The sequence below is a fragment of the Pinus tabuliformis genome, chromosome 3_1, assembly GCF_031772625.1.
Source record: "Pinus tabuliformis cultivar Carrire ecotype Pingquan chromosome 3_1, CPIR1, whole genome shotgun sequence".
NCBI lineage: Eukaryota > Viridiplantae > Streptophyta > Pinopsida > Pinales > Pinaceae > Pinus > Pinus tabuliformis.
Window position 1 is genome coordinate 715,236,209 of NC_142301.1, and position 13,432 is coordinate 715,249,640.

The 13,432-nt window shown below is 35.8% G+C and overlaps 2 protein-coding genes across 3 annotated transcripts; both read right to left on the minus strand.

The window, feature by feature from the left end:
- Nucleotides 1-2,707: 2,707 nt before the first annotated feature.
- On the minus strand, nt 2,708-3,371 carry LOC149189253 (uncharacterized). The gene has a single exon (XM_089410167.1). It carries the CDS (start codon nt 3,350-3,352, stop codon nt 2,708-2,710), a length of 645 nt encoding a protein of 214 aa, XP_089266293.1. The 5' UTR covers nt 3,353-3,371.
- An 8,789-nt stretch (nt 3,372-12,160) lies between these two features.
- LOC149189254 (regulator of nonsense transcripts UPF3-like) lies at nt 12,161-12,775 on the minus strand. Of its 2 annotated transcripts, none has more exons than XM_089413174.1 (2): nt 12,548-12,775; nt 12,161-12,425 (listed from the first exon to the last, which is right to left on the minus strand). In XM_089413174.1, the coding sequence occupies exons 1-2, from the start codon at nt 12,717-12,719 to the stop codon at nt 12,217-12,219; spliced, it is 381 nt and encodes a 126-aa protein (XP_089269300.1). In that variant the 5' UTR covers nt 12,720-12,775; the 3' UTR covers nt 12,161-12,216. The 2 variants fall into 2 exon arrangements, with proteins under 2 accessions (XP_089269300.1, XP_089269301.1); XM_089413175.1 differs by having other exon boundaries at nt 12,182-12,380.
- Nucleotides 12,776-13,432: the final 657 nt, after the last annotated feature.

Sequence of the window (13,432 nt, forward strand, 5' to 3'; positions counted from 1 at the left end):
TATCCCCTGTTGTTGCTAATCTTTTTATGGAGGATTTTGAATCCAAGGCTCTGAGCTCAGCCGGTCTACTTCCCAAGCTTTGAAAGCGTTATGTGGATGATACTAACGTCATCTGGTCTCATGGCCAAGAGGAGTTAGATCTCTTCTTCGATCATTTCAATAGTCAATCCTCGGCCATCAAGTTCACTAAGGAACAAGAAGTCGATGGTTGCCTCCCGTTCCTTGATATTATTATCTCTAATAATGAGGATGGTTCCCTCTCCCACCGAGTGTTTCGCAAGAAAACTCATACGAAGCAGTATCTTCATGCTAGTTCCCACCATTTCCCTTCCTAGAAGTTGGGGGTTCTCAACACCCTGGCGACTCGTGCCTTAAGGATCTCTGATGAGAAGAGCTTCGAGCAGGATAAGTCCCATCTCCTTAATGTCTTTGTTGAGAATGGTTATAGCAGTCATTTGGGACATAAGGCTTTCCTCGAAGCTTCTAGATATTCGTTATCCAGAAGAAAGCCTAAGGACGGATTCCTGGTGTCCATCTTCCTTATGTTCAAGGGACCACGGATAGGATTGCGAGGATTCTTAGGAAGCATAATGTCCTCGCAATCTTTAGACCTCTTAACACGATTCGTAAGTCCCTCAGATCTGTGAAGGATCCTATCGACCCCAAGGACATGAAAGGTTTTTATATTATTCCTTGTTCTTGTGGGACCCCCTATATCGGTGAGACGGGTCGCACCATTAACCAAAGGATTAGTGAGCACATAGCTGACCTCAAGCATATGAGAACTAAGTCATCTGCTTTAGCAGAACATGTGGAGAAAACCAATCACCATGTCTACATCGAAGAAGCTAGTGTGATTGCTAGAGTGTCTTTTTTTTTCCCGTAGAAAAAAGTCGTAATTTTATTCATATGAAAAAATTACATTTTGTAGATGCTTAAGCATATGCAGATGACTGTCCCTGTATTCTCCAGCGAACAGAGATTACAAAAAAATAATAAAAAAAAAATGTCGGCGAGCCTATGCTTTCCTTCCCTTCTTCTTCTCCACCCTTCGCCAGCCATCAGAGTTGGAGTTGAGTGCAGTGATAACCAGCTGATTTTCCGTTGTATTTATTTGTTGTTCCTTGTCAGATTCTGAGCCTTTAGATCCATGAGTTCGTTTGATGCCGCTTACTTCCAACTGTATTTCTTGTTGCTGTTTCATATTGGCAAGCCCCATTTGTGTGTCTGGGGCATTTCCTTCCTGTGTATATTCCTGTTCCGTTTGTGTATCAGGTTTTGTTTGGTTCCCTGTAGGTTCTGTCTGCATATCCTCTTTTTCCCTCCAATCGGTGTGCTGCCATCCTTTTGGCTTTTTTTGTTGTTTCTTGTTCTCTTTAGGGTCCTTCTTTCCCAGTGGGTAGGTGTTTTGGAGATGCCCTGTTTGCATGCATCTTAAGCACCTGAATGCTGTATTTTCATAATCAAGCGGTTGTATCCTCTGTGTGTTGTTATAGTTCAATGTAATGTGATCCGGTAGTCCCAGACTTAGGTCCACTTCTACACATATTCTAGCATAGGTGAATATTCCTTGGCTAACTCTTTCTCCATCTATTTTAAGGAATTTCCCCAAAGAATTTCCAATGGTTGATAAAAATTCGTAGTGCCAGAAGTGGAGAGGGAGGTTGTGAAGCCTCACCCAAACAGGAACTGTTGATACTTTCATAGTATTTGCATCAAATTTGGGAAACTGGGGGATGATGAAGAGGCCAGCCTTGCCCCAGAACCAAGGCCCCTGATTGATAATATTATCACGTTCTTGTTCTGTTGTAAAGCCAACTATGAAGAAACCCTTTGAACATAGGTGAATTTCACAGTCAGGTGACCATGTTGAGAGGATCCAATGATGCAGTGCATCTGATTTTGGCCAGAAACCATTAAATCTACATATAACAGCACGTGTGGCTAGGTCAGTGTGTAGATTGGTTACCTCCGGCGAAGTTACTTGGATCGTTGGAGATTCCAGTGTTTGTTCCACAATATAGGGACCTGGTAGCTCTGGTGCTGGTGCTGGTTTAAGTTGAAAGTTTTCCCCTTTGCCTTTCACCACGTCCTTGAAGGAGCCTTTATTCTTTGAACTGGATCCAGAGCATCCTCCTCTCAGACAAAGGTTTATGATAATTGTTGAATATGTGGTTATATTGTATTCCTAGAGAGTGTAGTGGTCCTGTAGGCTGCGCCCCTTCTAGATCAGATTTTGCCCTTGTTCAGGGATGCCAAGAAGGGTTTGTATTCTGTTCCGTAGTTCTAGGATGCTACTGCCCCTCCATAATGTCAAGCAGTAACTTCTTCCTTCTGGTGCTTTCAAAAGGGGCTGTGTGAAGTCCGCTTCTGTAGGATTTGAGCCCTTCTAGATGGTTGCATGTCCACAGATCTGGGTTCTTTTAAGGCTCCCTGTTCTACTGGGTGTCTGATCTGGTGTTTTAATGGCAGATCTGAGCAACTGATAACCTGCCGTGGGTGGGATGCCCGATCCAGTTCTTTGCATTAACCCTGCAGTTGCATCTTGGGAAAGATTGGGTATGTAGGAAGGAGAAGACGAAATTGCCCTTACCACAGTAATAGTACCTTGTAAATCGTCTGCGTTCAGGGTTCTCTCCCTCCACACGACCGCATCATAGGTTTGGATTTGCAGGTCTGGACTGATTTCTTGCCTGTACAGTTTGTCTCAGATCCATGATTTAGCTCGCTTGGCGACGACAGGTTGTGGATCTTCGATCTTCTTCCCCTTCTCATTCTGTTGAAGCTTGAGGGCCTCCTGCAGTCCATCTTTGACCGCGGACTCGACGGCCTCCATGGCCCTGGAAGCTTCGGTTCTGTACTTCTCCACATCCCTGGCGCCCTCGTCGGTGCGAGGGTCACTCTTCTTCAGAATCTTCGCCTGCTTCTTCAGATAATCCTCCGCAATCTTCTCGAGCTGCCTCTCCTGTGCGTCCACCTTCCACTCCTCCAGTTTCTTCTCGGCGTTCACTTGGCGGAGCCTCCTTCCGCTCATGTCGCGGCATGCATCGAAATTGCTGGTCTTCTTCTGGCCGGCCTTGGTGGCGGCGCCCCTCAGAAGAGAGCCGAAACCCCCTTTGCCCCCTCTCAGGCGGAGGAGGAGATGGACTTGTGGGTACAGGCCGTCGCGGGCGGCGACCAGAAGGGCATCATCGGCGATCTGGCGGGTGCCCGTAACGAGCCTCTGAAACTGCGGAGGGACTTTAATCAGATCGAAGAGCCTGTCCTTCAGATCCGAGACCGCGAGGTGGGGTGCAGACAACTGCAGGCATTTTGTTCTGCCATCCAAACCCTTGACGAAGATTTGATACATGACGATAGATGGTCTCAAGTTCGAAACTTGCAACCGATCTTCTTTTTTTTCGATAAAAACTTCTCCCGTGATTGCTAGAGTGTCGCAATTCCATCACCGGAAATTTAGGGAAGCCTTGAGATTGAAAAAATGTCGAACAATCTCAATAGAGAAGATGGTTGGAAGATCAGTAGTTGCTGGGTCCTAGACCTCTTCTCCTAGTCGTTTTCTCCCTTGGGTATTTTTTATTTTTTATTTTTAATATATATATAGATATATATATATATATATATATATATATATATATATATATATATATATATATATATATATATATATATATATATATATATATATATATATTATTCTTGAATTTTCTAAAACTGACTATCAAATTAAAATTTTTATTTTATTTATTTATTTATTTAATTTGTTTATTTATTTTTTTTAATTTTTAATTTTATTTTTATTTATTTATTTATTTGTTGAATTGAGGTTTCTCTGATCCATATCAAGTTTGAGAGAATTTTTTCGGCGTAAATCACAAGATAAATCATTTGTGGACACCTTTCGAATCAAGGAGTGTGGTTCATCGTCAGGACAAGTTGAAAAATCAAATCCATCTTTGCTTGCTAAATAGTAGGAGCAAAGCCTCCAATGGCTACAAGGGTAATGGTTAAATTTGACTAGGGACCGGGTCAAACAAACCAGAAGATAAAATAAGGGACCTTAGCTTTATATGATTTATAAGTATATGATGTAAAAATTATAGTGAGCTGGGGAGGCTTCTCTCCAAGCTTTTTGAGCATAGGAATAAAATCTTAAATCAAAATAGATAATTTGTTTCTTTAGGTCCGATAGACCATTATTTGGTCTCAGTGGACTTTAACCATCATCATCATCATCATCATCATAAATTAACTTTAATTAAATTGGTTCATGAGTTAATAAATAGTTAAAAATATTGACTATTTTATGGAAATTATAAATAATAGAATAGATCGTATAACTAAAAATATATAAAGGAATACCTAACTAATTAAAAATATGTATATAATATTTTATTTGAGAGGTTAAGTTAGTTGAAATAAATAAATAAACAAATAAAAATAATATATATATATATATATATATAAATTAATTAAAATAATAATAAAATAAAACAAAATAAATAAATAAATAAATAAAATAAAATAAAAATAAAATTAATTATATAAAATTAAAAATTAAAATGGAAGATATTTAATTTAAAAAAAAAATTAGAATAAAATAATATTTAAAAAAATAAAATAATAATAATAATTAAATAAATAAATAAATAAAAATAAAAATAAATAAATAACTAGAAAAAATAATGGAAAATATTCTAAAAAATTATCTAAAAGACCAGGAAGAAAGCGACTAGGAAGAGAGAGCTGGGACCCAACACCTACTAATTTTCCAGCCATCCTCTCTATTGAGATTACTCGGTCTCTTTTCAATCTCAAGAGCTTCTCTGAATTTCTGATGATGGAACTGCGAAACTCTAGCAATGACACTAGCCTCCTCAATACAAACATGATGATTGGTTTTTTCCACATGCTCAGCTAAAGCGGAAGACTTTGATCTCCTATGCTTGAGGTCAGCTATGTGCTCACTGATCCTTTGATTGATGGAACGACCCGTCTCACCAATATAGGGGGTCCCACAGGAACAAGGGATCATATATACCCCTTTCATATCTTTAGGGTCGATAGGATCCTTCGCTGATCTGAGGGACATACGAATGGTGTTAAGGGGCCTAAAGATTACAGGGACACTATGAATCTTGAGAATCCTTGCAATCTTATCAGTTGTCCCTTAAACAAACGAAAGATGGACACCAGGAATCCGCTCCTTCAATGAATCTTGAGAATCCTTGCAATCTTATCAGTTGTCCCTTAAACAAACGAAAGATGGACACCAGGAATCCGCTCCTTCAATTCCCTTTTAACAAGAGAATTCTTGGTAGCTTTCCGGAAAGCCTTCTGACCCATGTATCTACTATAACCACTCTCAATGAAGACATCAAGGAGATGGGATTTTTTTTTTTCAAAACTCTTTTTTTTTCAACTATTTTTTACTCCTTAATAAACTCTTTTTTTTTTTTTCAACTATTTTTTACCCCTTAATAAACTATTAATTAATATTGTAATTTCGCTTTGACTTTGAATTTAAAACTAATCCTTTTATTTTAATATATATTCATAAAAATATGTCCTTTAAGCTTATGGTAGAATTAACTATATTCTATTTGAACTTTTACAACTAACTAATATTTATAAATTATTAGATAACTAATTAATTCTTTCATGTACTTACTTAATTTAAATTAAGAATTAAATGTCCCTTTAACTTACATTTGATTTAAAATGTAATTAACTTATTTCTATTACGTGAATTATTTTATGATTATAATATATTAACTTGTTTATTCTAACATATATTTATAATTATAAAATTATTCATTTATGTTTATAAGGAAAATAATAATTGATTTTTCTTATTTAGTCAATTATGCCCTTCATAGTCTAGCTAGCCGTTTCCTGGTCAAATCTAGCTGTTATCTTTTTAGCCGTTACCTGATCTCAAAATTTGGCCATGGGATATTATCCCTGATCTATTTATATTGCATAGCAAGTTCTGCTCATTCAACTTGTCTTGACTATGAACCACACTGGTTGGTTCAAAGCGCCTTGACTAAAATATCTCTATGTGATTTTTCGCCGAAGATTCTTCTCAAAATTGATATGGATCACAAAAGCCTAAATTCGTTAAATGGAAACTAATAGTTTTTTTTAAGTAATTAAAAAATTATTTTTAGAAGGATTAAAGAAGAGAATAATCATGAATAATTTTGGAATGAAAATTTTGATACTTTATTAAAGACGAAAAGTTTGAAAACAATAAATTAGAAATAGGTGGGTAATTCTTAATCATGAATTTTCAAATTTAGAGTTTATGAGGATCAAATTAATAATAAATTAATAAATTAGAAATAAGGGTGGGTCTTTTATTTTCAAATTTACAGTCTATGAAAATTAAATTAATAATAAATTAGAAATAAGGGTGGGTACTCCTTAATTATGAATTTTCAAATTTATAGTTTATGAAGATCAAATTTTCAAATTTACTATCCTTGAAGATGGGTCAATTGTTCATTAAATATTGAACAATGTAGTGTCTCTATACAATTTTTCCAAAAAATTTTATTTCCTAAAATTTACAAAGATAATATATGAGAGATTAATAATATTATTATAATATTATTTTTAACAGTATTTTTCGGAAAAAATCACAGAAGAGATATTCTCATGGATTCTAGCTAGCTCTAGCCAGCCAGTGTGGTTCATCTTTAGGATAAGATGAGGAACCAAATCCAGGCAATGTAATAAATAGATGTAGAGAGCTGTTAATTAGCGGTTAGTGAGTAACAACTAGTTTGACTAAGGGCAGAGATTAGTAAAGGTTTTAACCCAAAAAAAAGTTAAGGGAAATAAATTAAATAATTTATTTTTTTTAATTTTTTATTTTGATAAAATAATATTATAAAACAAGAAGTTATAATAAAATAATTAATTTTTATAACCCATTATAACCCTATTAATGAATATTATATATATAATATTCAAATTAATGGTTTAATCCTATTTCAGTCTCCAAATATTAACTAGTAAAATTAAATTAAAAGACATTAAATAAATAAAAGAGGATTAATAATATTATAAAAATATAAATAATATTAAAAAGTAATAATAATATTGTTTAGGGGAATATCTAATAAAACTGATATACTATAAATTAAGGAATTGATTTAAAATAAAAAAAATTAATTAAAAATAATGAAAATTTAGGAAGATGGCTAATTTTTATAACATTTTAACATTGATTTAAAAAAGAAAATTAAATCAATAAATAAAATTTAGGAAAAAAAAAAAAATGTTACTTTGAAAGATGGAATGCTATCATTTCTAAAAGCATTGAATAATAAGTGTTGCTAGATGCCGCCTAGTCTTTCCTATTAACTATATATATGAATGAGACAAAAATTGTCAAATCCCATCAATATATATATATATATATATATATATATATATATATATATATATATATATATATATATATATATATATATATATATATATCAAAAATTGTCAAATTAGTTATGAGTAGCGACATTATAATTTATTTAACTGTGATATTTCACATTGTGTATGCATATTATATAAAAAAATATGTTAGTTAAATTCTAATTTATTTATTTTAATAATAAATAATATTTTTTCCGGCAGTTTAATTGGTGATGACCTAGTTGCATTTGCAATGACTCGGTGGTAGATTACCAATTCCCTAATTACAAATTCCTTTGTTAGATAAATTATAGTAATAATAAATTTTTGATTTTTATTTTTTACTTAAAATGTTAAAATTCAAATAAATAAATAATATATAATTTTTTAAACATAAAAGGCACAAAGAGAGTTAAATATTGCAAAAGACAAAAATAGGAAAAAATATTCAAATCTAGTACATAATAATGTCTTGATACCACAAAATTTAGCATTTTATCTTCATATCTAGCGAGACAAAGTGTGGACCTCTATCATATCTTGCTCAATGTAATAACCAAATTTTATTGTGAACGTTATAATTAAAACATTAAAATATAATATTACAAATCACATCTATATATTTAAATGAATAAATAATCTCCTTGGTTGGGGTGAGAGACGATAACTGGGCACTAATGGGATTTGTGCCATGGCTAGACGAGTAATGCGAAAGGACAGTGGGCAGTCGATTGCTGGCCTTCACACACTCGTGTTCAAGTGCAAGGTGGCAAAGTGCATGATAGACATTAAATGGGAGTGGAGTTTGAGGTGCATATGACTTCACCCTCTTCCTAGTGGACGACAACTATAGTATGTTAACTCTGTGTGTTTCATTCATGCCCTTATCCCTGAGATTCTCTACTCTCTAATACCTGGCTGCAGGTGTGCCTTTGAGACGATGTCTTGAGTCAAAAAGGAAACCTTTCATGAAATTAGGGAGGCAAGAATAGTTTATTGTGATGGGTTGTCTGAATATAATACAAGTATCTATGTCTATTATGGAATTTTGCTTTCTAGGATGTGCATGCATTTTTGGTTTGAACAATGGAATTCGGTCTACACTTCTTGCATGGGGGATTTTGTCTATTATTTAGTTTTTTTTATGTACCTATTGCCTCATATGAAAAGGGGAATCCTCAGAAAGGAAACTCCCGAATGGACACTTGGTCTTGCTCCAAGAACGCTAGGGGAGCCATGGGATGCTTTGAAAGGTCTGTTTCAACAAACCCAATTCATTATCATGGGGAAATATATGGTTTACAGTCTTCATGCTCATAGTCATGTTGTATTATATTGTTACAATTATACAGATTCAAACTCCCAATGTTTGCACCAGGACCCTAAGCTAGGTTGTCTCCCTGAGTTAACAGTCTTGACTTTTGATTTCATGTTATTCCATTACCATTGTGGTTGGGAAAGCTCTAGAATGATGTGTTTTTTTTCTAGTAGAGGTAACTCGGTAAGGGGAGTCCGCAGGAGGAATTAGGGTAGTGTTCAGAGGCGAGGAGGAATCCGACCCCAGCCACATCCAGCTAGGGGATGGGGTCATAGGTCCACCTCATTTCTAACTCAGGAAGCTTCTTAAGCCTACCATGCCAATACTCAACCTCAAATTCGCCAACTAATTTTTGAGTGGAAAGTTGACTTAAATCAACAGGCAGAAAGAACGAATCTAGATATGGAGGAATGGTAGGATCTTGTGCCAAACCATGGACATTCAAGAGGCTATTCCTCTCAATATAAATAAATTGATTATTTTTATTGGTTGATGAAGAATATTGTGGCTAGAGCCTTGGAGGCTTCCTCTCCTGGACCTTCCAAGACTGAACAGAATTCTAAGAAATTCACAAGGAAATTCATCTCATTCAATTCCAGATTCAACAACCTATGCAAAAGACCCAACACCCGTGGATTCGTCCGACGAGTAGTAGCATGACTTGCATAGTTTAGCATTTTACATTTTTCTATGTATAAATGAATGATTTGCAAACTTTTATGTTTTGTCTTAGTTATCTTGTGACTAGGAGAATTAAGGACAATCATGCCTATATAGCTATGATATATACTCTTTTGTTTTTGGATGGCTTATAATGCAGTAAGGTGGCGAGCAAACCTGGTTTCCCAGTAGGCAGGGTGAGGCCACTTAACCAAATAGATATGGATGTAGAACCTACTTATTTTTGTTGAAAATGAATAAAAAAGATCTACCAAACTTACACGCAAAAAATAAAAATAAATAATCATATAAAATATTAAAAATACAATAAATTTTAAACCTAAACCACAAAAAGTACATTATAATTAAATTATAATATTACAACTCACATCAATGAATAAATAATTACTATTATATAAAATATTAAAGTTACCATAAATTTTAAACATGAACATTACAAATTCGTTTTTGCACCATTCCCCATAAACAACGAAAATAAGTATTGCTAAAGAAAAACAAGAGGCGTTGTGGGGCAGCTAGTCCTTACCCTAAGCTGGAGGAACTCAAACAGGCTGAGGAAGGGTTGAGTTAGCGACTGACATTACCGCTAAAGACCTAGTACCCCTAGCAAACACTAACTCAATCACAAATTAGGCCTGCTCATTAGGCCAGTAGAAGAGACCTGGTTCCTGGTCCTGGATAACGAGTGATTCTTTCCAGCCAGCATTAGATTTCTTATTTCCTTGGAGTCAGGGTGACAGAAGACTGAGGCAAGAAGCCTTTGATATATAAGTTTTGACATTGCACTACATGTTTTGATATTCAAACACCAAGTAGAGAGAAATATTTCGACCTTCAATCCGTTCGATCTCCACAGCCAGCAAACTACGGCATATATAAAAAAATAAAAGAGCGGTGCAGAGATTTCTTTTAGCATTTTAGCGCATCATCTGTTGTAGACTGATAGAACAGAAAAGCAGCGATATGAACTGCCCTGTGAAAATTAGAAATATATTCGTACTTGATAATGTGTTTACAACAAGAGAGCATATTGAGAGTTGTGATTTCTCTAAAAGAACTGGTAGGAATTCCTTCCTCCATAATATATGCATGACTTTTCTTGATAGCCACAATCTGACCAGTTTCCCTCTCATTCGCCTTGACGACATTCCCATATGTTCCCTCCCCGAGTTTATGTATAAATTTATACTGGTCCATGTCTTCTTTCTGCTCTTTTTACGCAGAGGAGAGTTGGTAACTTAAACTGCACTCGCGTGGCAAAGAGAGGAAAAGTCCATTTCTTAACGCAGTGCGCTTCACAATGTGTATTTGATCTGCCTCTACCTAAAATCAACACATATTTAGTGAATTCCAAGTCGATGAAACGAAATGAGATGACTGTTGATCTTAACTTGTAAGTCTGTAGTGAATTTTGATTAAGGATAAAACCATAGAAATCAAGACATTGCTTTTCTAGTTAATTAATTTTCATTTGCAAATTCAACAATGTCAAGTGAGACATTAAGCTAAGACACTAATTATTATTATTTATTAGAAGTTTAAGATTCATGTTTAATATCAAAATAAAAATTTATAAAACAATTATTTTCTTCATAATATATAGAACGCCAAAGAGATGCTCTGCAACTTAATATGGCAATATAGCAATGAGTAAAAAGATATCTAATGCGTTATAACATATAATATCATAACAACACTTTGAGGGAGAGATACAACATTACTTCGAATGTTGGATAGTCATAAACGGAACCAAACTTAAAGTCATTATAAAAGTCCGTTAGTATTGGACAACTTATGAGGACCAGCCACTTTCTCTCTCCCTTACCATGTGCATTGCATGCAAGCCATGTGCTTGTGTGTGCCATTATCATACACTCTAGACTTGCTGCATACACTACATGTGTTGGCCTGTGTAAAACATATGTTGGGTAACGCAGGCGTCATAGCGAGACCTGAGACAGGAGATCAATGCTCTGAGGCAGCAGGGAGGTGAAGGACTCGTTCTCTGTGGCAGTGAGACTCATTACCTTCAACACTAATAGATCAATGGCACGAGCTTATTTAAGAGGAATCTAGCTTTCCCGAGGGGGACTTGTTGGAGGATCCTGACAAAGAGAGTGAAAGCAAATTAAAATATGATTCTGGTTCTTGCAAGGATGAATCACAAATGTTTGCCATATGGAAGGAGTCACATCTGAGAGCTTTTAAATTTATCGATAAAGAGCTCAAATCATCTCGGTAGTAGGCGGTGGAAAAAAGGTTAGCTTGGCTGTAAGCTAACTAGTTCTTGCTTAGAGGAAGGTTACAGTTCAGATTATTGCAGTAACAATAGAGGAAGCCCCAAAATGGAGACGAAAACAATTGTTCTGCATCGTAATCCTGCCAAGAACGGACTCAACAACCCCAGAATCAAGAGAAGGCTCAATTTTGAGGCAAATCGGCTCTCGATCGAGCAATTTCGGTCCAGGGACGCCATTTTCCGTGATTTGGAGTTGGTGCTCTATGGACTTCTCGCCGTTAAACAAGAGAAAGATAAGCCGAGGAAAAGATTGCATTCCGTCGACGAGATTTCCACTCCGAAGTTTTTCAAACAAGGTAAGGATCTCAAGCCCAATGATGAGGTTGTTAGAGCAAAAAGACGGCTAAATTTAGCGGACAACAAAGGATCTTTGCCACAGGTCAAGAAGTCTAGTGATGTTTTAAGCGAAGGGCAATTAAATGCTAAAGATTTCAGGGAAATCAGAAAAAAAGCAAAGCAGAGTTGTCTAAATCACATATTTGGTAAAAAAATCACATATTCAGTTTATGGGCACTACCACATTGGATGACAACTGTGTGCAGTCAAAAGAAATATATGGCTGAGATTCATCTGCACCGAAAGCTCCATCAGAGCGTCGACGAGGAGTCCAAACGGGGCGATCAGGCCTGTCCTTATTCCTCATCCGTCTATCATGTTTTTCAGCTATATTTGCAACAACATGCAAATCAATTGTAGCCAGCTTCTCATCTAAAAATTGTTTAGTATTTATATCAGAGAAATCTCATTGATTAGTCATTAGGGAACTGCTGAGAAAATTAGACTAGTATTTCAGATTAATCAAATAGCAAGACACCTAGAATGTTGCATACCTTTTTGTGCATATGACACTTGATTTTGCTGCTCAGATTGCAAGTTTGCAAGTGACTGAGGTTGCTGAAAGTCCTTATTTACTAAAATGCCTTTCACAGTTCTCCCACTAGGGTCACGGCGTTGATGCAGTTTGAAGGATGTTAATGGAGATCCTCTAACAGGAGATGTCATTCCCTGCTGATTCACTGATGCACTATGATGTTGTGCCAAGGAAACGCCTTTGATAGATGACATGTTATGTGCTAACCGTCTGCCTGGTTTCTGCTTTCCTGTTATGCTAACCGTCTGCCTGGTTTCTGCCTTCCTATTATGCTAACTAGGTTTCTGCCTTCCTGTTATGCCTGCCTGGTTTTTGCCTTCCTATTATGCTTGGCTTCTGCCTTCCTGCTATCCTACTTGTTAACCTGTTAGCCATGTGTTTGACGCAGTGTTGTCAACTTTTGAATGTACGACACATATATGACACATGTTTAGGTGTAAACGAAGTGGTGGCAGGGATAGATGCAGTGGCGGTGTAGTGGTGGATAATATAGTTACATGCACTAGTGGATATCCATAACATTTAATGCTTTAAACTAATACTAGAATTAGTTTACCTCTCTCAAAAATTCTCAAAAATGCGACAGGAACATACTAATATATGATATGATTTTAGGTACTTATAGCCTTCCCACCTCGGGAAGAGGCTAAATAAGATGATTAAACAGATAACCTTATAAAACTACACAGTGATGCTTACAGAGTTTGGATAAAGTTAGGTTATGCATGAAAATGACCAGCTAGAACTAATGCTATCTCACAATTTTCGATTGCTATAGTCCCTGGCCATTGCGAGATGGCAGGGACTAATAAGAATAAAAATATTCCAGTCCTGCTTAACCTTC